At 40.0% G+C, this 23,015-nt stretch overlaps 1 protein-coding gene across 1 annotated transcript; it reads left to right on the plus strand.

Annotated features, from left to right (window-relative positions):
* Positions 1–8,583: 8,583 nt before the first annotated feature.
* Positions 8,584–22,089, plus strand: LOC109071026 (IgGFc-binding protein-like). Its single transcript, XM_042768073.1, is given in 33 exon segments — positions 8,584–8,676; positions 9,467–9,511; positions 9,594–9,715; positions 9,966–10,109; positions 10,111–10,245; positions 10,427–10,519; positions 10,608–10,761; positions 10,857–11,110; positions 11,382–11,528; positions 11,609–12,188; positions 12,331–12,914; positions 13,034–13,598; positions 13,700–14,304; positions 14,446–15,001; positions 15,161–15,357; positions 15,874–16,009; positions 16,233–16,280; positions 16,553–16,597; positions 16,688–16,809; positions 17,049–17,327; positions 17,503–17,541; positions 17,543–17,596; positions 17,685–17,838; positions 17,933–18,192; positions 18,460–18,606; positions 18,687–19,266; positions 19,407–19,648; positions 19,651–19,872; positions 19,875–19,994; positions 20,113–20,658; positions 20,660–20,678; positions 20,781–21,385; positions 21,526–22,089. Coding segments are annotated over 33 exon segments (8,412 nt in total). The 5' UTR covers positions 8,584–8,627.
* The last annotated feature ends 926 nt before the right edge of the window (positions 22,090–23,015 follow it).

Raw genomic sequence — 23,015 nt, forward strand, 5'->3', positions numbered from 1 at the left:
ACTTATTGATTGATTGATTGGGTGAAAAATGGCTGCAAAATGGGTTTCAATCAATCAATTAGTCTGTTCTTCCCAAGGTATTTATTGTTTGGTGTGAGCTTTTACCTGGCAGTGATGTCTACAGAAATTTAGTAAGGTGATCAGATATACGAAAATTTCTACAAATTTTAAGAAATCTAAACAAAATTTGTATTTGATATTAGCTGTTCTTAATACAAAGTTGTCTTTAAAGTGGCATGAAACCCACTTGTTCAGCACAGAATATTGTTTAGCTGTAATTTAATACCTGTATAAATTCATTTGTACCGCATTAAATTACAGTTATGAGTTTTATTTTAAGCAAAATGTACTACTTTTTGTTTTATTATTTAATTATTTCAAATTCTGTGTGAAATATGACCACTTTCCAAAGTTAGACTGAAGAATCACCGGCTTATACCACGGTTTCAGAAAACAGTCTGACATCGTGGTATAAGCACACTCTCATCCTAAAGAGAGCGGGCCGGAAAATGGAGCGCAGCTGGAGGAAAACAAAACTAGAGGTATTTCGTATTGCTTGGAGGGAAAGTAACCTATCTTACAGAAAAGCATTAAAAACTGCTAAATCTGATTACTTTTCAGCAGTAATGAACTAATTTACTTCTAAAGTCGATACTATTAGAGATAAAATTGTAACCATGCAGCCATCAGCTACAGTATCACATCAGACAGTGCACTATAGATCACCTGAGGAACAGTTCCACTCATTCTCTACTATAGGAGAGGAAGAATTGTATAAACTTGTTAAATCATCTAAACCAACAACATGTATGTTAGACCCTTTTCCATCTAAGCTCCTAAAAGAGGTGCTTCCAGAAGGTACTCTTCTGACTATTATTAATTCCTCATTGTTATTAAGATATGTCCTCAAAACCTTCAAACTGGCTGTTATTAAGCCTCTTATCAAAAAACCACAACTTGACCCCAAAGAACTAGTTAATTATAGACCGATCTCGAATCTCCCTTTTCTGTCCAAGATAGTAGAGAAGGTAGTATCCTCACAATTATATTGTTTCTTAGAGAAAAATGGCATCTGTGAGGATTTCCAGTCAGGATTTAGACCGTATCATAGTACTGAGACTGCTCTCCTTAGAGTTACAAATGACCTGCTCTTATTATCTGATCGTGGTTGTATTAGTGCTATTGGATCTTAGTGCTGCGTTCGACACTATTGACCACACTATTCTTTTGCATAGGCTAGAACACTTTGTTGGCATTAATGAAAGTGCATTAGCATGGTTTAAATCGTCATTATATGAGCGCCATCAATTAGTAGCAGTGAATGAAGAGGTATCATATCGTTCACAAGTGCAGTATGGAGTAGCTCAAGACTCAGTACTAGGGCCGTTACTCTTCACGCTTTACATGTTACCCTTGGGAAATATCATCAGGAAACGCAGTGTTAGCTTTCACTGTTATGCTGATGATACTCAGCTCTATATTTCTTCGTGGCCCGGCAAAACATACCAATTTGAAAAACTAACGGAATGCATAGTCGATATAAAAAACTGGATGAGGAGTAATTTCTTACTGCTAAATTCTGAAAAAACAGAGGTGTTAATTATAGGACCTAAAAGCTTTGCATGTAATGACCTAGAACGGTATCTAAGATTTGATGGCTGCTCTGTCAATTCTTCGTCATCAGTTAGGAACCTAGGTGTGCTACTTGATAGCAACCTTTCCTTAGAAAGCCACGTTTCTAGCATTTGTAAAACTGCATTTTTCCCATCTCAAAAATATATCTAAATTACGGCCTATGCTCTCAATGTCCAATGCAGAAATGTTAATCCATGCGTTTATGACCTCAAGGTTAGACTATTGTAATGCTCTATTGGCTGGTTCTTCTGCACGCTTAGTAAACAAACTCCAGTTAGTCCAAAATGCAGCAGCTAGAGTTCTTACTAGAACCAGGAAGTATGATCATATTAGCCCGGTCCTGTCAACACTGCACTGGCTCCCTATCAAACATCGTATAGATTTTAAAATCTTGCTCATTACTTATAAAGCCCTGAATGGTTTAGCACCTCAGTATTTGAACAAAGCTCTTGTTACATTATAGTCCTCCACGTCCGCTGCGTTCTCAAAACTCTGGCAATTTGATAATACCTAGAATATCAAAGTCAACTGCGGGTGGCAGATCCTTCTCCTATTTAGCGCCCAAACTCTGGAATAACCTACCTAACATTGTTCGGGAGGCAGACACACTCTTGCAGTTTAAATCTAGATTAAAGACCCATCTCTTTAACCTGGCTTACACATAACATACTAATACACTTCTAATATCCAAATGCATTAAATAATTTTTAGGCTGCATTAATTAGGTAAACCGGAACCGGGAACACTTCCCATAACACCCGATGTACTTGCTACATCGTTAGAAGAATGGCATCTACGCTCATATTAGTCTGTTTCTCTCTTATTCCGAGGTCACCATAGCCTCCAGATCCAGTCTGTATCCAATTCAGAGGGTCACTGCAGTCACCCGGATCCAGTATGTATCCAGCCCAGATGGTGGATCAGCACCTAGAAAGGACCTCTACAGCCCTGAAAGACAGCGGAGACTAGGACTAGAGCCCCAGAGACAGATCCCCTGTAAAGACCTTGTCTCAGACGACCACCGGGACAAGACCACAGGAACCAGATGCGTCCTCTGCACAATCTGACTTTGCTGCAGCCTGGAATTGAACTGCTGGTTTCGTCTGGTCAGAGGAGAACTGGCCCCCCGACTGAGCATGGTTTCTCCCAAGGTTTTTTCTCCATTCTGTCACCGATGGAGTTTTGGTTCCTTGCCGCTGTCGCCTCTGGCTTGCTTAGTTGGGGACACTTCATTTACAGCGATATCGTTGACTTGATTGCAAATTATTGCACAGATACGATTTAAACTGAACTGAGCTGCATGATGACATCACTGAATTCAATGATGAACTGCCTTTAACTGTCATTTTGCATTATTAACACACTGTTTTCCTAATTAATGTTGTTCAGTTGCTTTGACACAATCTTTTTTGTTTAAAGCGCTATGTAAATAAAGGTGACTTGACTTGACTTAACTTGACTTATGGGCAGCATTAGAAGTGAATGACAAGCATACCATAGGTCCGTTCCCACTCTACAGAGGAAAAAGAAGAGGAAGAAAAAAAAAAAAACTGGTTAGTTAAGGGAATTCTTGTGTTTCCAGTTAATCCTGCTCTGTTAATTAATACTAAGTTTTTGAGATAAGACAATGATTATATTATTCTTGCCACAACACTTGTTTTAGACATGAACATAAACAAACTATTACATGGCTGGATTCTTTTTATTGTTTTTGAAAGAAGTTTCCACCAAAGTTGCATTTATTTTATCTAAAATATTGTAAAAACTGAAATATTTTTACAAATTAAAATAACTTTTCTATTTTAATGCTTTTTAAATGCAATTTATTCCTGTGATGCAAAGCTGAATTTTCAGCATCATTACTCCAGTCTTAGGTGTCACATGATCCTTCAAAATTCATTCTAATATTTGTGAACCTGGACCACAAAACCAGTCATAAGGGTCAGTTTTTCGAAATTGAGATCTATCTGGAATCTGAGGTGCAAAAAATTAAAAAAATAAAATCAAACTATTGATAAAATCGCCTTTAAAGTTGTCCAAATGAAGTTCTTAGCAATGCATATTACAAATCAAAAATTACATTTTAATATATTTACAGTAGGAAATTTACTAAATATCTTCATGGAACATTATCTTTACTTAAAATCCTAATGATTTTTACAACAAAATAAAAATCTACAAATATAAACTAAAAAATATATTTACATCTAATTAAGCAAATATACTCCAGCGACTTACAGTAAGACTGGTTTTGTGATCCAGGATCACATTTGTGATCAAGATCACTGATTTGGTGATCAAGTAACATTTCTTATCATCAATCAATGGTGAAAATGGTTGTGCTGCTGCATAATTTTTATCTAAAGCATTTAAAATCTTTAAAATGCTTAATATTTATTTTTGTATGCAGTGTATTAAATTAAATTAAATTAAATTTATGCATTTAGCAGACACTTTTATCCAAAGCGACTTACAGTGCATTCAGGCTATCAATTTTTACCTATCATGTGTTCCCGGGGAATTAAACCCCCAACCTTGCGCTTGGTAACGCAATGCTCTACCACTTGAGCTACAGGAGCCACAGTATTAGCGTTAACAGATACAGCTTGCTTTTAAAATGCATTAGTAATTGTTGAAATTAATATGAACTGAGATTAATAAATGCTGTAGAAGTATTGTTTATTGTTTATTTACCAATGCTAATTACCGATTTCTATAATGCAAAGAACTGAACTACTCTAATGATAAATGTTGTGGGAAGAAAGAGGTCAGTTTTTCACTACAGATTTTTGCTTTCCTTTTTTTGAGTTCTTACTGTGATCCTTTTCGTTAAACCTGTGAAAACATCTTGCTGTTTCGCTGTCAAACAGGTGAAGCTGGTGTTTCCTGCTGACACCTTACACCTCAGCGGCACCACTTGCACAGCAACAGTCTGGAATGACAAAGTAAAGCTCAAATTTCACCACGTACTTTAAGTCATGTGGTGTTAATTCCGTACATTCTAATGCTGGAGTTCTCAGTTCACTGCACTGTTTGATGAGCCATGGGAAATGGGCCATACTGTTGTGATGTTTATTGTGATTTGAAGTTTTACTTGCAATGTTCTGCATCCAAAATACAACTGATAGCAATGTTTGCATTCTACTTAGTGGTTGGTCTTGTTGGACGTTGATCATTCTTGCTCTCAATGCATGAGATGTGATAATGACAGAGTTGCTCTCATTTGCCCTTTCATTTACACAACCAAAAACAAAACCTAAAATGACCTAAATACTCAACATTTGTCTTTTGCTGCATTGCAATGCTAGTTCTTCTGATGTGTGTTCCCTCAAACCCAAATGCTTTCCATGACAATAGAAATAAAATACCCCAAAATAATTTGTTTTTATACATCTTATACATATACATGATGTTGTCCTATCAGTTTGACTTGCTTTCTTCCTTTTGAGCATACAAGGTTAGTAAGAAAGGTGATTGGTGACTAGTAGGTATCAAGCTCCAATAAGGAAAAAAGCACTATAAAAGTATTCCATATGACTGGAATGGAAGTACACTGATCTTCCTCTACATTCTCTGAAGACATCATTGGTTTTTATTCATCTCTTGCGAATTGAACACAAGTGTGAATTGCATCGAGGCACTTCTTTTGTAATGCTTTTGTGTGCCAGCTACTGGTCACTTTTCACTTTCACTGTATATTGAAAATGGCAGCTTTTATATTTCTTCTACACGCTGTCACTGGAGTGGTACCTTTTCAAAAGGTACACTTTTGTACCTTTTAGGTACTAATATGTACACTTTAGGTACCAATATGGACTCTTTGGGTACAAAGGTGTGCCTTTTCTTTCTCTGTACTTAAAAATATAAATAAAAGAATCTTGAAAAACCAGTCACAATCAATTATAACTACCAAGTACATTTCCATCTTTATGCTGAAAGTTGCTTTGCAGCATATTTGACCAGGAGCTAGTTTGTAAGGTTGAGTTTCCAGTGTCAGGTTTCTTTCATTTAAAGGGGTCATATGATGCGATTTCAAATTTTCCTTTCTCTTTGGAGTGTTACAAGCTCTTGGTGAATAAAGAAGATCTGTGAAGTTGCAAAGACTAAAGTCTCAAACCCCCTGAAACAGCTCGTTCTAACATGCCCCCACATCTCTACGTCACTGTGGGAAGATTTGCATAACGTCGCCCAGATGTTCACGCAAAGAAAGAAGGCGTACCTTTTATTCTCGTTGTAGTATTGTTGTTGCTGCCGCTGCCACCGCCATGTCGTATAGACACTGTGTGTTTCACTGTGAAAGCAAAACTACTTTGTTTGGCCTTCCAAAAGAGGACGATATCCGCTTCGTCATACCTGGAGCTGATCCATGCTGGTCCCTGAGGAAATACTTTAACTTTGCGCTGTGGATTGCCCCAGCCCGGGGTTGTCACATGTGGTTGCTGCAAGCCCAAGGTACACTCCTTCGTAGAATCCGCCTCAAGCTGCCACCTCTGCTCAATCAACCGGCCGCGGCTCACTCTAGGCCTCTGGCCTCCGCTCACTCAAGGCTGCGGTGAGTGACGCTGTTTCGTTGAGAAAGCGAAACTAATTTGTTTGGCCTTCCAAAAGAAGACACAACTAGAAATCATGTTTATATCATGTTTATAATGGTTTTTATGTTTATGTCTCTTCCTACGACATGGCGGCGGCAACAACAATACTACAATGAGAATAAAAGGTATGCCTTCTTTCTTTGCGTGAACATCTGGGCGGCATTATGCAAATCTTCCCACATAGTGACGTAGAGATGTGGGGGTGTGTTAGAACGAGCCATTTCAGGGGGCGTGGACGAGTGTTAACGTTTGGGTTTGAGTAACACTCCAAAGAGAAAGGAAAATTTGAAATCGCATCATATGACCCCTTTAAGAGGCATAACATTTCCGTCACATGCTTGAGGCATTCAGCCAATCACAACGTGCTGGATCACAGCACACCTCCCTTTTCAGAGCGATGAGCCTTGTGAAAATCGACGCGTTTCAGAAGGCAGGATATAGAGGAGAAACAATAATGTACAATATGTGGAAAATAATGTTTTTTGATCCTTAAACTGCATAAACACATTTCATTACTCCGAATACACAAAATAATGTTATTTTTAGCAGCATCATATGACCCCTTTAAGATTTCTGTTACTTTAACAGTCTTATTAAACTGTAAGCTCACCACAATAACATCTATGACCCTGCACTCATTGGTCAACATCATGTTCACGTGTCCATAATGCATTCATAAGTTAGATTTGTGTACCTTTGAGACTCAACTTAAAGTTGCACAGAACAAAGATATTACATTATTTTGCACAGTTCTACACTCTTAAAAATAAAGGTTCATCAGTGTTTCCATTTAGCCATGGAACCTTTCCATTCCTTTTCTAATGCTGTACCAGGTTTTCCAGATCAGAAATAAAAAGAGACTTTTATAAACATTCAAGTGATAATATAAAACATAGACTTGTAACACATCATGATGTATCCATATTGCACAGTATGAGAGTAAATGTTTGTTTTTAAGTGTGCAAAGTGTAGGTTTGTGTTTGTGCAATTCTTAATTTTAATTCATTTAAGTACGTACTGTACTATAGTATACTGTAAGGACACAACTAGAGTCTGTATCTCAAGCACAGCTATGCATGCATACAAGGAAGTAAAACCATTCAATTGCAGGTTCATGACACAAAACATACCATGCAGTGAACAAATTTAACAAACTGGTTTAAGGCTGTTTTTGCGAAAGTATGTTTGTTCCAGTCACGGTCCGCCCACATTTATCAATAATATATAAGATTGAGATGTGCAGTTCAGCATCACTATGTTCTGGTTGAACTGTTGAAGAGAGAATCACCTCTGCTTTACTCTACAGCAGCATTTCATATCACTTCAAAATACATCTTAACTCACTCTACCTAACCCTACAAACAAATTCAATCAAATTCCACACACACACACACACACACACACACACACACACATATATATATACACACACACACACACACACACACACACACACACACACACACACACACACACACATATATATATATATATTAAGCTAATTTTGTCTACCCATTAACATTTTAATAATTTGTTCTGGAGGTCATCTCAGTAGTTGTGGAATACAGTAGTTGCAAGTTTTATTAAATATACACAACAAGGCCTTTCTAAAGCATCTTCGGCACTGCAAATAAACAGCTTACTCTATTTATACAATATATAACATTGCATGTTGCTAGTCATCATTTAGGAGTTCAAATATAAGAAGTCAAAACAGCTATTGGCAATTATAATAGCAATTGCTTAATGAAAATAATTGCATTTATTGAAAACAAAAAATCACCACTTAAGGCAAAATTTTCTCTGAACTAATTTCACTTTTCTGAGCTACTTTATTTAAAACTATTTAAAATTAAAATATTTAAAATATTAAAATAGTTACTAACTAATTGATCTTGGTCGCTTTTTGGAAGTATCAAGTCAGTTACAATCAAGTAGCTAAATAAATAAACAAACAAATGAATGAAAATAGATAAAATTCAAATAAAAACATCACATAGCTGTGAACATATTCCACAAACCTTTTGTCCTCATTTTGATTGTAGTTATAGCTTCATATATTGAACTCTACCAAATGTTATGTGAAATGTTTTCATTGAAAACTGTGCTAATGTTACATTTTCTAAAAATGCCACTTGTTTTGATGTTTTGTTATAAAATGCAAAGACATTTACACATTTTATTTATCTGAAGTGTCCAAATACTCCAAATAATATTTAGTATATTTGTATGTATGCTTTGTAGTTATGTACACACATATTTACGTAATAATTTAATTATGCACATAAATAAATACATACATATGGACACATTTATTTACATATGCATTTATTTATTTTTTTATTTTTTTTTATAATTCTTAACAGATCACTTTGACATCTCCAGGAGCAGTTTGCCACAATGAGGTTTCTAATCTCATTGTGTGTGTCACTACTCCTGTTGATTACTGGTAAGAGTTTTATTAAAATGGGTCTACTTCATCATGATTTATAATTTCTTCCTCTTTCAGTTCCTAATTTTTATTATTAATGTAACAGGATTGTATTGAAATAATGTAGCTATCTCTATATACAAAATATGACAGACTTATGCACATTATTTTGTATATCTCTGCCAAAATGTGTCATGAACGTGAAACACTGATGAACTGCACATCTCAAGGAACTCATTAGTTTTGTAGCGCCCAGATTATCTCTTCATCCAGATAGGGTTAATACTGTCATGTGTCACTCGTCATGTCATGTTATGTACGGCATTTATTTCCTGCAAGTATGATTTGAACTGATAAGAAAGTATTATCACTCAGTAATAAAATTACTTAATTTCTGCTTACTTATTGTCAATATTGTATTCTTTTGTAAATATTTTTCCATCAGTTTTTATTTTTAATCCACATTTACTTAATTAAAATGAGTTAAAGCAGCACAATTGCTGAACATATTGTAGTAACATAATGTAAAACTAAAGTTTACTATTCATGTAGTCTGAAAACAAATGGATTATTTAATAGAAACTGCATGGGCAATCATTAGAGGACAAACACCGAAGGTGCATAGGCACCTATTTTTCTTTAGTTCCCAAAATGCTTTGCAAAGGACTGAATCAGAAGAGTAAATATCATAGTCAAAGGAATGTCAGAGTTGGCATGTTGTGTGTGTATATATAAATATATATATATATATACACACACACAACATGCCAACTCTGTATATATAATATTTTCTCTCTCTCTCTTGTAGAGCAGAGCACCCTTCACATGACCACCACCAGACAAATCCACCCAGGTATTTTTCTGAAAGAATAGATGAAAAATAAATAAATAAAAAATACAAATAATAATAAAACAATAAATGTAAATTCCGACAGCTGTGTTTTATCCATTTGGACCTGGGGACACAGAGAATGGACGTTCTGATGATGGGAGCTCATCTGTGATCTACCTTTTGCAACAGTTCATATTTTTTGGACAATCATATAGTCAAATATATGTAAGTCAGTGTACCTGAATGAGATGAATGAGAAAATAACTATTACTTGCATTTATTATTTATGTCAAAACTTTATTTTCAAATGGTTATTTTGTTTATGTATAAAAACAAATTTAAATGCTACGGCTTCATTAATAGTCTTGTAGCCTATTTGATAGTAAATGATGGCCCTGTTCCCCCATGACTGAATCTTGCATATTTTAAAAGAAAGTGTGTGTTATAAGGCATTTATTTATTTATTCTGTTTCAGGTCAACAACAATGGACACTTGACTTTTGATGGACCATTTCACAGCTGGACTCCATACCAGTTCCCAGGTTATGGTGGAAGGGACCTCATCTCTCCATTCTGGACAGATATTGATAACCGTGGCAATGGTGTTATTTCATATCGTGCAGTACACCTCTGGCAGTGTCCTTACAGAGGCCACACAAGACATTAACCAATACTTCCCTGACCTGAGCTTCTCTGCTACATGGGTCTTTGTAGCAACATGGGACAGAGTTGCATATTTCCCTCCGTCAGGAACAGTAAGAATCTCAGCTTGATTTTGTTCAGTCTTCTTGTCCTTGATTGATTTGAAATTAGAAATAACAAATCAAAATAAATGAACCACATAAAGAAGAGTTACTATACATTATATTATTATTGTGATTTGTGACATCTATAAAACTTGTAATTAACTAGCACATTTATTATGGTCTTTTTCAGGAAACATCTTTCCAAGTGGTTTTAATTTCAGATGGCCATTACACATTTATTTTGATGAATTATGGAACAATTGCTCCAATACAATATGTTCAGGTGTGCACAACATGGTGAATAAAATATAGAGATTTAGAAGACTATTTAATTAAGGTGATGAAAATGTTTTTGTCATAATTTATCACAGGCTGGTTATGACACCATCAACTCTAGATACCATTTCTCAATTCCTGGATCATTTTCGAGTTATATCACAAACTTGACATACAGCAGTAATGTCAATGTGCCAGGCAGATGGGCCTTCAGAACAGATCATGGATCACGGGGTTGCCAGTTTAATGGTAACGTTTTTTCTGTTCTCCTGATGTGCTCTTATTTATTCCCTAAACATCCAGTAATTTTGAGCTGAAAGCCATGTGAAACTGCTGTTTTGTAGGTATTCCAGTGCAGCTCGGAGATTCTTTCTGGAGTGGTGCAACCTGCCAGGAGAGATGCACCTGCACCAGCAGCGGCCTCCAGTGTAGCCACGAGCCCTGCAGTTACTCCCAAGCCTGCCATCCAGCTGCCTTCCAGTACTCTTGCCAGAACATTCAGCGGCAAACCTGTACTATCTCTGGTGATCCTCACTACTACACCTTTGACAATCAGGTTTTTCACTTTCAAGGGACCTGCACTTATGTTCTATCTGAGGTTAGTTAGTCTTTCTCCAATGCAGGGGTAGCCAACTGCGCTCCTAGAGAGCTACCATCTTGCAGACTTCAGTTCCAACCCTGTTTCAACACACTTGCCGATGATTTTCTAGTAACAGCTGGTTAAGGTGTGTTTGAGTGGGTTGGAGCTGAACTCTCCAAGACGATAGTTCACCAGCAGCAGGGTTGGCCCCCTCCACTCTATATTTTATATGGCTTTCTGTTTATTGCATAATAAGTATGAATCAATCGTAAATCCTTGAAACATTTAGGCTTGTGGCAACGGTTTGCCATACTATCGCATTGAGGGCAAAAATGAGCATCGGGGCAGCACGCATGTGTCATGGACACGGATGGTCAGAGTGTTTGTCTATGATGAAGTACTTGAACTGGTCAAGGGTCATTATTATGACGCAAAGGTTAGTATGACTATTTTGCTGTAATTCTCATTTGAATGCTGTCTATTTTCCTAATTTCCTCTTTTTCCAACTTTGTCTAGGTTAATGGAAGTTTTGCAGCAATGCCATTCACCCTTCGCAATGGCTCCATCCAGGTCTATCAGTCGGGTTTTTCCTTGGCCATCAGCACAGACTTTGGTCTGCTTGTTACATATGATGCATACAGCTACGTCAGCATCTCTGTACCTTATAACTATTTTAACGCCACATGCGGTCTCTGTGGAAACTTTAACCTGCGCCCCGAAGATGACTTCCGTTCACCCAGTGGTGAGATCTTGAGCTCAGATGTGGACTTTGCCAACAGCTGGAAAGTACAAAGTGACACAGATCCTGAATGCCATAATGTCAGGTGCACAGGTCTGGCTTGTGCTGTTTGTGCCACAGATGAAATGAGTTTTTACAGTGACAGCAACCACTGTGGAATCCTAGGAGATGTTGGCGGCCCTTTTGCTGCTTGCCACTCTGTGTATGCACCACAGACCTACACAGAGAACTGTGTCTATGACCTTTGCTTAGGAGGAGGGTACCAGCCCATTCTGTGCCAGGCTCTCAATGTGTATGCTACTCAGTGCCAACAGCAGGGTGTACACCTTGGGCAGTGGAGACAGCAGGGCTTCTGTGGTAGGCATCTTGTTGAGATGGATGATTTGAATAAAAAAAAAATATATATATATATATATACATATATATATATAAATCACTGTCCTGATGAAAGTCTGCTTGTTCTTGATGCATGTTCTTTATTTTCTTCCTCCATTCCCAGAAATTCAATGCCCCGAACACAGTCATTTTGAGCCTCTAGGAACAGGCTGTCCTGCGACTTGCAGTAATCCATCTGCCCCAATGAACTGTCCTTTGCCCAGTCAGGAGAGCTGTATCTGTGACCCTGGGTACATCCTCAGTGCTGGAGAGTGTGTGCCTGAAGCAAACTGTGGCTGCACCTTTGAGGGTTTCTATTATGCTGAAGGACAGTCAGTGGTGTTGGATGGTGACTGTGGGAGACGGTGTGTGTGCAGCAGTATGTCGATGATCTGTCATCACCACCAGTGTGGTCCAGCAGAGCTGTGTGAAATCCATGAAGGTGTAAGAGGCTGCAGACCGATTGGCTATGCTACCTGCTCAGTTGAAGACCTAGGGTCATATCACACCTTCGATGGACTAAGTTTCAGATACCCTGGAGCATGCGGACTGACCCTTGCTAGGGTGATGGGGCCATCCCCACTACCACACTTTGTGTTGACAGTGGAGAAAGTACCCAGAGTCCTTCAAGACTTTGCCCGGTTATTAAAGTTTGAGGCAGAAGGAATTCAAGTCTCCATCGAAATGGGAGAGGGCGGCAATGTAAAGGTTAGGCAAAATATAAAATCGCTAAGCTTTCACTTAAAACGAGCATGATTTGGTTGATTTTTGAAATGCATATGTTAGACGGGCAAGTCTCCTGACACTGTTTATCATTCTTTTTTCAGGTGGATGGACAGATGGTTGGTCTTCCAGTCAGTGTTGGCTCTGGTCAAATCCGCATTTATCACAGCAGTGTGAGGGGTTTTGTTTTAGAAACAAGCTTTGGGGTGACTGTAAGAGCCGACTGGCCACATATTGTCCGAATCACTGCACCAAGCACGTATAGTGGCACACTTGGAGGTTTGTGTGGGAACTTGAATGGAGACATTTCTGATGAGTTTTACACTCCAGATGCTGTCCTGCTTAATGACACTCAGCTGTTTGCGGACAGCTGGCGTGATGGTTCCCTGTCAGCTCACTGTGAGGACCCAAATGACAACTGGGAACCAGGACATTATCAAAACAGAAGCCAGTTCATTGAACACTGTAGTATAATGGCCATGCATGATGGACCATTTGCCGAGTGCAGCAGAGTAATGGATCCTCAGCAACGGATAGCAGATTGCGTTCATTTGCTGGAGCAGACACAAGGTGCCAGAGAGGCTCTATGTGAGGCTCTGCGAGGATACACGCTACTTTGCCAACAGAATGGCATTGCAGTAGAAGAGTGGAGAAGTGCCACCCACTGTGGTAAGCGTCTAGTTTTGTCCCTGCTGACCTAAAACTTGATTTCATGAAGCTGAAATATGCTTATATTTTCTGCTATTGTCATTATGCTTTTGTAATTCCAGATCCCACCTGTCCAGCAAATACCCATTATGAAGTATGCGGCACATCCTGTCCTGCATCCTGCCCCAGCCTCTCATTTCCATTTCAGTGCACATTGCAGTGCCAGGAGGGATGCCAGTGTAATGACGGAAATGTGTTAAATGGAGATCGTTGTGTGCCCCCCACGGGCTGTGGTTGCTACCACTCTGGGCGCTATCGGCAGGCTGGAGAGAGGTTCTGGCATGGTGAAGAGTGCCAGTTCTTGTGTGTTTGTGATGGAGTCACTGGAAATGTTCATTGCACACCGTCTTCTTGCAGTGAGGAGGAGGTCTGCCATGTTGTGGATGGCGAGTACGGCTGCCATCCTCGGCCGCACGCTCGTTGCTCTGCTTCAGGAGACCCCCATTACGTATCTTTTGATAGATCCTACTTTGACTTCCAGGGCACATGCCGCTATGTGCTAGCCACAGTATGTAATGACACCACTGGGCTTCCGCACTTCCAGGTGGATGCAAGGAACGAAGCATGGCATGGACTCTCAGTGGCAATTACTGTAGAAGTATTTGTCAATGTCTCTGGACATCTTGTGCACATGTCACAAGACATGAACGGTCATTCTACTGTTGAAGTAATCAAGCATCACTGTTATTTGCCTCCGTAGAATAAACATAATGATAAATGATGTACTTTTGTAATTATGAGGCCATGATCCACAACAGATACATTCTTAGAACAGTTTTACCCCATTTAATATTTTCCTTTCAATCAGATTGATGGAGAGACCAGAAACCTCCCCATCCTACTTGACTCTGGTCGAGTGTCTGTCTACTCCAGCGCACAGAAAATATTTGTATCAACTGACTTTGGTTTCAGCGTGAATTATGGTGGTTCTTGGACAGTGAACATCATCGTACCAGCAAACTACAGTGGGGTTACGTGTGGCCTCTGTGGCAACTTCAATGGCCAGAGGAATGATGACTTCATGACTCCTTCAGGTGCTCTGGTGCACTCAGCAGACCAGTTTGGGGCAAGCTGGAAGGTTGAGGATGAGTTGCCATGTAATGATGGGTGTGGAAACAATTGCCCTTTGTGCCAGGATCAGACATCTGCCCGTTCCCTGTGTGACATCATCAGGTCCAGTGAGGGCCCCTTTAGTTTCTGCCATGTTTATGTAGATCCTCAAGCCTACTTCGATGACTGTGTGTTCGATGTGTGCCTTTCTGGAAACCGTAATGATGTCCTGTGTCGCTCTATCCAAACCTATGCGAGTGCCTGTCAGTCTAACAATGCCGTTATCTACCCCTGGAGAGAAAGCGCTTCCTGTGGTGAGTGAGATAATATTCTTTCATTTCTATTAGTGTGTGTCATTAGCTTTTATTGTGAACAAATGGTGCACATTTAAGACATGCTTGACATGAAATAGTGTATGTACGAGTATGTGTATATACATACATATTTATATTGTTATATTGTTATGTTCCCAGTCACAACCTGCCCAGAGAATAGCCACTATGAGTTGTGTGGCACAGACTGTGGTCATACTTGTGCCAGCAGCATTGATGTTAGTTGTGAACACACATGCTCAGAGGGATGTTTCTGTGATGTTGGGTTGGTAAGGAGTGGAGGACTCTGTGTATCGGTGGAGCATTGTGGCTGCTTGTATGACGGATTCTACTTTAATGTAAGGACTGAAACTTTCTTTTGATTAATCTTTATTAGATCTCAGAGACCTGTATGTAGTATTTCACTACTAAAGCAACTCCTCACTCATACTATTGTCCTCAGTTCTGGAAATGTAGATTTCATTGTTTTGTGGTATGATTTTTGGTTTAATTCCTGTTGTTGATATTTGTTGTGGTTCACACAACCTGCCCAGAGAATAGCCTATATGAGTTGTGTGGCACAGACTGTGGTGAGCAGCATTGATGTTAGTTGTGAACACACATGCTCAGAGGGATGTTTCTGTGATGTTGGGTTGGTGAGGAGTGGAGGACTCTGTGTACCGGTTGATCAATGTGGCTGCTTGTATGATGGATTCTACTTGAATGTAAGAATTGAAACTCTCTCTTTTGATTAATCTTTATTAGATCTCAGAGACCTGTATGTAGTATTTCACTACTAAAGCAACTCCTCACTCATACTATTGTCCTCAGTTCTGGAAATGTAGATTTCATTGTTTTGTGGTATGATTTCATAGGTTGGTGAGCAATTCTGGAATATAGAATGTTCCCAACGCTGTGAGTGTTTTGCTCCAAATGATCTGCGCTGCTCTGCTACCTCCTGCCAACCTACTATGGTGTGTATGATCAGAGATGGACGCCGTGACTGCTACGGTCAGTACATGACTATGATGTTTTTTTTCTATATGAACATTTCAGAATTATGTCAGCTAAATGGTTGCGTTAATATACATAAAGAAATATTGTTATGCATTATTTTTCTGTGACTGTCTACTCCCATGAATCATGGTTTGATGATCAGTGTTGTACTCTATAGGGCTTTCAGATTTATCTAGTAATATAGTCAACATATTTTCATGTAATTTTCTCTTTACAGAAGAGAGTACCACGTACATAACCACCACCAGATCAAGACTTCCTTCAGGTATTTTTTAAGCAATGCAGAAAACAAACAAACAAACAAAAAAAACATTACATCTCAGACGTTGTTTGCTTGGTTCAGAATTTTTTTTATAATTTTTATTTATTTATCTTTCAAATCTTTATGGAGAAAATAAATAGTAATAATACTTCCAGAAGCAGGGTTGTTGAAAAAGCGGACAATCATTGTTGCACACAACATATATATATATATATATATGTAATATTCTCTATACATATATTCTCTCTCTCTCTCTTTCTCTCTCTCTCTTGTAGAGCAGAGCACCCTTCACATGACCACCACCAGACCAATCCACCCAGGTATTTTTGAAATAATTTGAAAGAATAGATGAAAAATAAATAAATAAAAAATACAAATAATAATAAAACAATAAATGTAAATTCCCACAGCTGTGTTTTATCCATTTGGACCTGGGGACACAGAGAATGGACGTTCTGATGATGGGAGCTCATCTGTGATCTATCTTTTGCAACAGTTCATATTTTTTGGACAATCATATAGTCAAATATATGTAAGTCAGTGTACCTGAATGAGATGAATCTGAAAATAACTATTACTTGCATTTATTATTTATGTCAAAACTTTATTTTCAAATGGTTATTTTGTTTATGTATAAAAACAAATCTAAATGTTACGGTTTCATTAATACTACATAGTAAATGATGGCCCTGTTCCCACATGACTGAATCTTGCATATTTTAAAAGAAAGTGTGTGATAAGACATTTATTTATTTATTTTTTCTGTTTCAGGTCAACAACAATGGACACTTGACTTTTGATGGACCATTTCACAGCTGGACTCCATACCAGTTCCCAGGTTATGGTGGAAGAGACCTCATCTCTCCATTCTGGACAGATATTGATAACCGTGGCAATGGTGTTATTTCATATCGTCAGTACACCTCTGGCAGTGTCCTTACAGAGGCCACACAAGACATTAACCAATACTTCCCTGACCTGAGCTTCTCTGCTACATGGGTCTTTGTAGCAACATGGGACAGAGTTGCATATTTCCCTCTGTCAGGAACAGTAAGAATCTCAGCTTGATTTTGTTTCTATCTCCTTGTCCTTGATTTATTACAAATAACAAATCAAAATGAATGAACCACATAAAGAAGAGTTACTATACATTATATTATTATTGTGATTTGTGACATCTATAAAACTTGTAATTAACTAGCACATTTATTATGGTCTTTTTCAGGAAACATCTTTCCAAGTGGTTTTAATTTCAGATGGCCATTTACACATTTATTTTGATGAATTATGGAACAATTGCTCCAATACAATATGTTCAGGTGTGCACAACATGGTGAATAAAATATAGAGATTTAGAAGTCTATTTAATTAAGGTGATGAAAATGTTTTTGTCATAATTTATCACAGGCTGGTTATGACACCATCAACTCTAGATACCATTTCTCAATTCCTGGATCATTTTCGAGTTATATCACAAACTTGACATACAGCAGTAATGTCAATGTGCCAGGCAGATGGGCCTTCAGAACAGATCATGGATCACGGGGTTGCCAGTTTAATGGTAACGTTTTTCTGTTCTCCTGATGTGCTCTTATTTATTCCCTAAACATCCAGTAATTTTGAGCTGAAAGCCATGTGAAACTGCTGTTTTGTAGGTATTCCAGTGCAGCTCGGAGATTCTTTCTGGAGTGGTGCAACCTGCCAGGAGAGATGCACCTGCACCAGCAGCGGCCTCCAGTGTAGCCACGAGCCCTGCAGTTAGTTACTCCCCCAAGCCTGCCGTCCAGCTGCCTTCCAGTACTCTTGCCAGAACATTCAGCGGCAAACCTGTACTATCTCTGGTGATCCTCACTACTACACCTTTGACAATCAGGTTTTTCACTTTCAAGGGACCTGCACTTATGTTCTATCTGAGGTTAGTCTTTCTCCAATGCAGGGGTAGCCAACTGCGCTCCTAGAGAGCTACCATCTTGCAGACTTCAGTTCCAACCCTGTTTCAACACACTTGCCGATGATTTTCTAGTAACAGCTGGTTAAGGTGTGTTTGATTGGGTTGGAGCTGAACTCTCCAAGACGATAGTTCACCAGCAGCAGGGTTGGCCACCTCCACTCTATATTTTATATGGCTTTCTGTTTATTGCATAATAAGTATGAATCAATCGTAAATCCTTGAAACATTTAGGCTTGTGGCAACGGTTTGCCATACTATCGCATTGAGGGCAAAAATGAGCATCGGGGCAGCACGCATGTGTCATGGACACGGATGGTCAGAGTGTTTGTCTATGATGAAGTAATTGAACTGGTCAAGGGTCATTATTATGACGCAAAGGTTAGTATGACTATTTTGCTGTAATTCTCACTTGAATGCTGTCTATTTTCCTAATTTCCTCTTTTTCCAACTTTGTCTAGGTTAATGGAAGTTTTGCAGCAATGCCATTCACCCTTCGCAATGGCTCCATCCAGGTCTATCAGTCAGGTTTTTCCTTGGCCATCAGCACAGACTTTGGTCTGCTTGTTACATATGATGCATACAGCTACGTCAGCATCTCTGTACCTTATAACTATTTTAACGCCACATGCGGTCTCTGTGGAAACTTTAACCTGCGCCCCGAAGATGACTTCCGTTCACCCAGTGGTGAGATCTTGAGCTCAGATGTGGACTTTGCCAACAGCTGGAAAGTACAAAGTGACACAGATCCTGAATGCCATAATGTCAGGTGCACAGGTCTGGCTTGTGCTGTTTGTGCCACAGATGAAATGAGTTTTTACAGTGACAGCAACCACTGTGGAATCCTAGGAGATGTTGGCGGCCCTTTTGCTGCTTGCCACTCTGTGTATGCACCACAGACCTACACAGAGAACTGTGTCTATGACCTTTGCTTAGGAGGAGGGTACCAGCCCATTCTGTGCCAGGCTCTCAATGTGTATGCTACTCAGTGCCAACAGCAGGGTGTACACCTTGGGCAGTGGAGACAGCAGGGCTTCTGTGGTAGGCATCTTGTTGAGATGGATGATTTGAATAAAAAAAAAAAATATATATATATATACATATATATATATAAATCACTGTCCTGATGAAAGTCTGCTTGTTCTTGATGCATGTTCTTTATTTTCTTCCTCCATTCCCAGAAATTCAATGCCCCGAACACAGTCATTTTGAGCCTCTAGGAACAGGCTGTCCTGCGACTTGCAGTAATCCATCTGCCCCAATGAACTGTCCTTTGCCCAGTCAGGAGAGCTGTATCTGTGACCCTGGGTACATCCTCAGTGCTGGAGAGTGTGTGCCTGAAGCAAACTGTGGCTGCACCTTTGAGGGTTTCTATTATGCTGAAGGACAGTCAGTGGTGTTGGATGGTGACTGTGGGAGACGGTGTGTGTGTGCAGCAGTATGTCGATGATCTGTCATCACCACCAGTGTGGTCCAGCAGAGCTGTGTGAAATCCATGAAGGTGTAAGGGGCTGCAGACCGATTGGCTATGCTACCTGCTCAGTTGAAGACCTAGGGTCATATCACACCTTCGATGGACTAAGTTTCAGATACCCTGGAGCATGCGGACTGACCCTTGCTAGGGTGATGGGGCCATCCCCACTACCACACACTTTGTGTTGACAGTGGAGAAAGTACCCAGAGTCCTTCAAGACTTTGCCCGGTTATTAAAGTTTGAGGCAGAAGGAATTCAAGTCTCCATCGAAATGGGAGAGGGCGGCAATGTAAAGGTTAGGCAAAATATAAAATCGCTAAGCTTTCACTTAAAACGAGCATGATTTGGTTGATTTTGAAATGCATATGTTAGACGGGCAAGTCTCCTGACACTGTTTATCATTCTTTTTTCAGGTGGATGGACAGATGGTTGGTCTTCCAGTCAGTGTTGGCTCTGGTCAAATCCGCATTTATCACAGCAGTGTGAGGGGTTTTGTTTTAGAAACAAGCTTTGGGGTGACTGTAAGAGCCGACTGGCCACATATTGTCCGAATCACTGCACCAAGCACGTATAGTGGCACACTTGGAGGTTTGTGTGGGAACTTGAATGGAGACATTTCTGATGAGTTTTACACTCCAGATGCTGTCCTGCTTAATGACACTCAGCTGTTTGCGGACAGCTGGCGTGATGGTTCCCTGTCAGCTCACTGTGAGGACCCAAATGACAGCTGGGAACCAGGACATTATCAAAACAGAAGCCAGTTCATTGAACACTGTAGTATCATGGCCATGCATGATGGACCATTTGCCGAGTGCAGCAGAGTAATGGATCCTCAGCAACGGATAGCAGATTGCGTTCATTTGCTGGAGCAGACACAAGGTGCCAGAGAGGCTCTATGTGAGGCTCTGCGAGGATACACGCTACTTTGCCAACAGAATGGCATTGCAGTAGAAGAGTGGGAGAAGTGCCACCCACTGTGGTAAGCGTCTAGTTTTGTCCCTGCTGACCTAAAACTTGATTTCATGAAGCTGAAATATGCTTATATTTTCTGCTATTGTCATTATGCTTTTGTAAATTCCAGATCCCACCTGTCCAGCAAATACCCATTATGAAGTATGCGGCACATCCTGTCCTGCATCCTGCCCCAGCCTCTCATTTCCATTTCAGTGCACATTGCAGTGCCAGGAGGGATGCCAGTGTAATGACGGAAATGTGTTAAATGGAGATCGTTGTGTGCCCCCCACGGGCTGTGGTTGCTACCACTCTGGGCGCTATCGGCAGGCTGGAGAGAGGTTCTGGCATGGTGAAGAGTGCCAGTTCTTGTGTGTTTGTGATGGAGTCACTGGAAATGTTCATTGCACACCGTCTTCTTGCAGTGAGGAGGAGGTCTGCCATGTTGTGGATGGCGAGTACGGCTGCCATCCTCGGCCGCACGCTCGTTGCTCTGCTTCAGGAGACCCCCATTACGTATCTTTTGATAGATCCTACTTTGACTTCCAGGGCACATGCCGCTATGTGCTAGCCACAGTATGTAATGACACCACTGGGCTTCCGCACTTCCAGGTGGATGCAAGGAACGAAGCATGGCATGGACTCTCAGTGGCAATTACTGTAGAAGTATTTGTCAATGTCTCTGGACATCTTGTGCACATGTCACAAGACATGAACGGTCATTCTACTGTTGAGGTAATCAAGCATCACTGTTATTTGCCTCCGTAGAATAAACATAATGATAAATGATGTACTTTTGTAATTATGAGGCCATGATCCACAACAGATACATTCTTAGAACAGTTTCACCCATTTAATATTTTCCTTTCAATCAGATTGATGGAGAGACCAGAAACCTCCCCATCCTACTTGACTCTGGTCGAGTGTCTGTCTACTCCAGCGCACAGAAAATATTTGTATCAACTGACTTTGGTTTCAGCGTGAATTATGGTGGTTCTTGGACAGTGAACATCATCGTACCAGCAAACTACAGTGGGGTTACGTGTGGCCTCTGTGGCAACTTCAATGGCCAGAGGAATGATGACTTCATGACTCCTTCAGGCGCTCTGGTGCACTCAGCAGACCAGTTTGGGGCAAGCTGGAAGGTTGAGGATGAGTTGCCATGTAATGATGGGTGTGGAAACAATTGCCCTTTGTGCCAGGATCAGACATCTGCCCGTTCCCTGTGTGACATCATCAGGTCCAGTGAGGGCCCCTTTAGTTTCTGCCATGTTTATGTAGATCCTCAAGCCTACTTCGATGACTGTGTGTTCGATGTGTGCCTTTCTGGAAACCGTAATGATGTCCTGTGTCGCTCTATCCAAACCTATGCGAGTGCCTGTCAGTCTAACAATGCCGTTATCTACCCCTGGAGAGAAAGTGCTTCCTGTGGTGAGTGAGATAACAGATTAAAACCAATAAAACACATGTGTGTTCTCTTCTACATTTGAAAACAATTACTACACAATATGTTTCTTGTCATTGTGCTAAATCGTTAAAGAATTATTGAAGATTTCCGAGGCTAAATCTCTGACAAAATGTCAAACGTCGAACCAACTTTATATCGGTTGGGCAAATGTTTGTTTGATGACAATTGGTTGGAGGACGAAAAGTATTGGGGGTGGCTGAAGAAAACAGCCAGTAATCATGAAGCGAGGTGTGCTTTATGTAAAAAGACGATAAAGCTGGGGACAATGGGCCACATAGTGCTTGATTCACACATGAAAGCAGAGAAGCACAAGAAGTATGTGTCGTCGCAGGCAAGTAGTTTGCCCATAAGTATGTTCTCATCAAGCACTTCGACCTCTCAGCCTTCCACTTCAAGCAATGCCTTCGGCAATGCCTTTGCGAATGTAGCTACACTTAAGGCCGAAATACTGTGGGTATTTCAAACCGTAAGCTGCCACCACTCGTACACCTCAAATGAGGACATCCACCTAGTTTTTCAAGCAATGTTCCCTGACTGAGAGTGTGCGAGTACGTTCACATGTGGAAGGGACAAAACCGCATATTTAGCACGAATTGGTGTTGCCCCATACCTAAAGAAGGAACTAATTTGACGGGCAAACAAGGACGCTTTCATCATAATGTTCGATGAGTCCATGAACACAACAACGAAAACTAAACAGTTGGACTTGCACGTCAGACATTGGTCAACTGATGAGACCGGCACCCCGATTGTCAGGTCTCGCTATCTTGGTTCTCAGTTTTTGGGCCACTCAATGGCAGAAGACTTGCTGGAGCATTTTAAGGTAAGACTCTCAAAGTAACGTTTAAAATGCTTTGAATATGTTAAAATACTTTGTGTGTTTTTATGTTATTTCCT

This window comes from Cyprinus carpio, chromosome A12 (assembly GCF_018340385.1).
Source record: "Cyprinus carpio isolate SPL01 chromosome A12, ASM1834038v1, whole genome shotgun sequence".
NCBI lineage: Eukaryota > Metazoa > Chordata > Actinopteri > Cypriniformes > Cyprinidae > Cyprinus > Cyprinus carpio.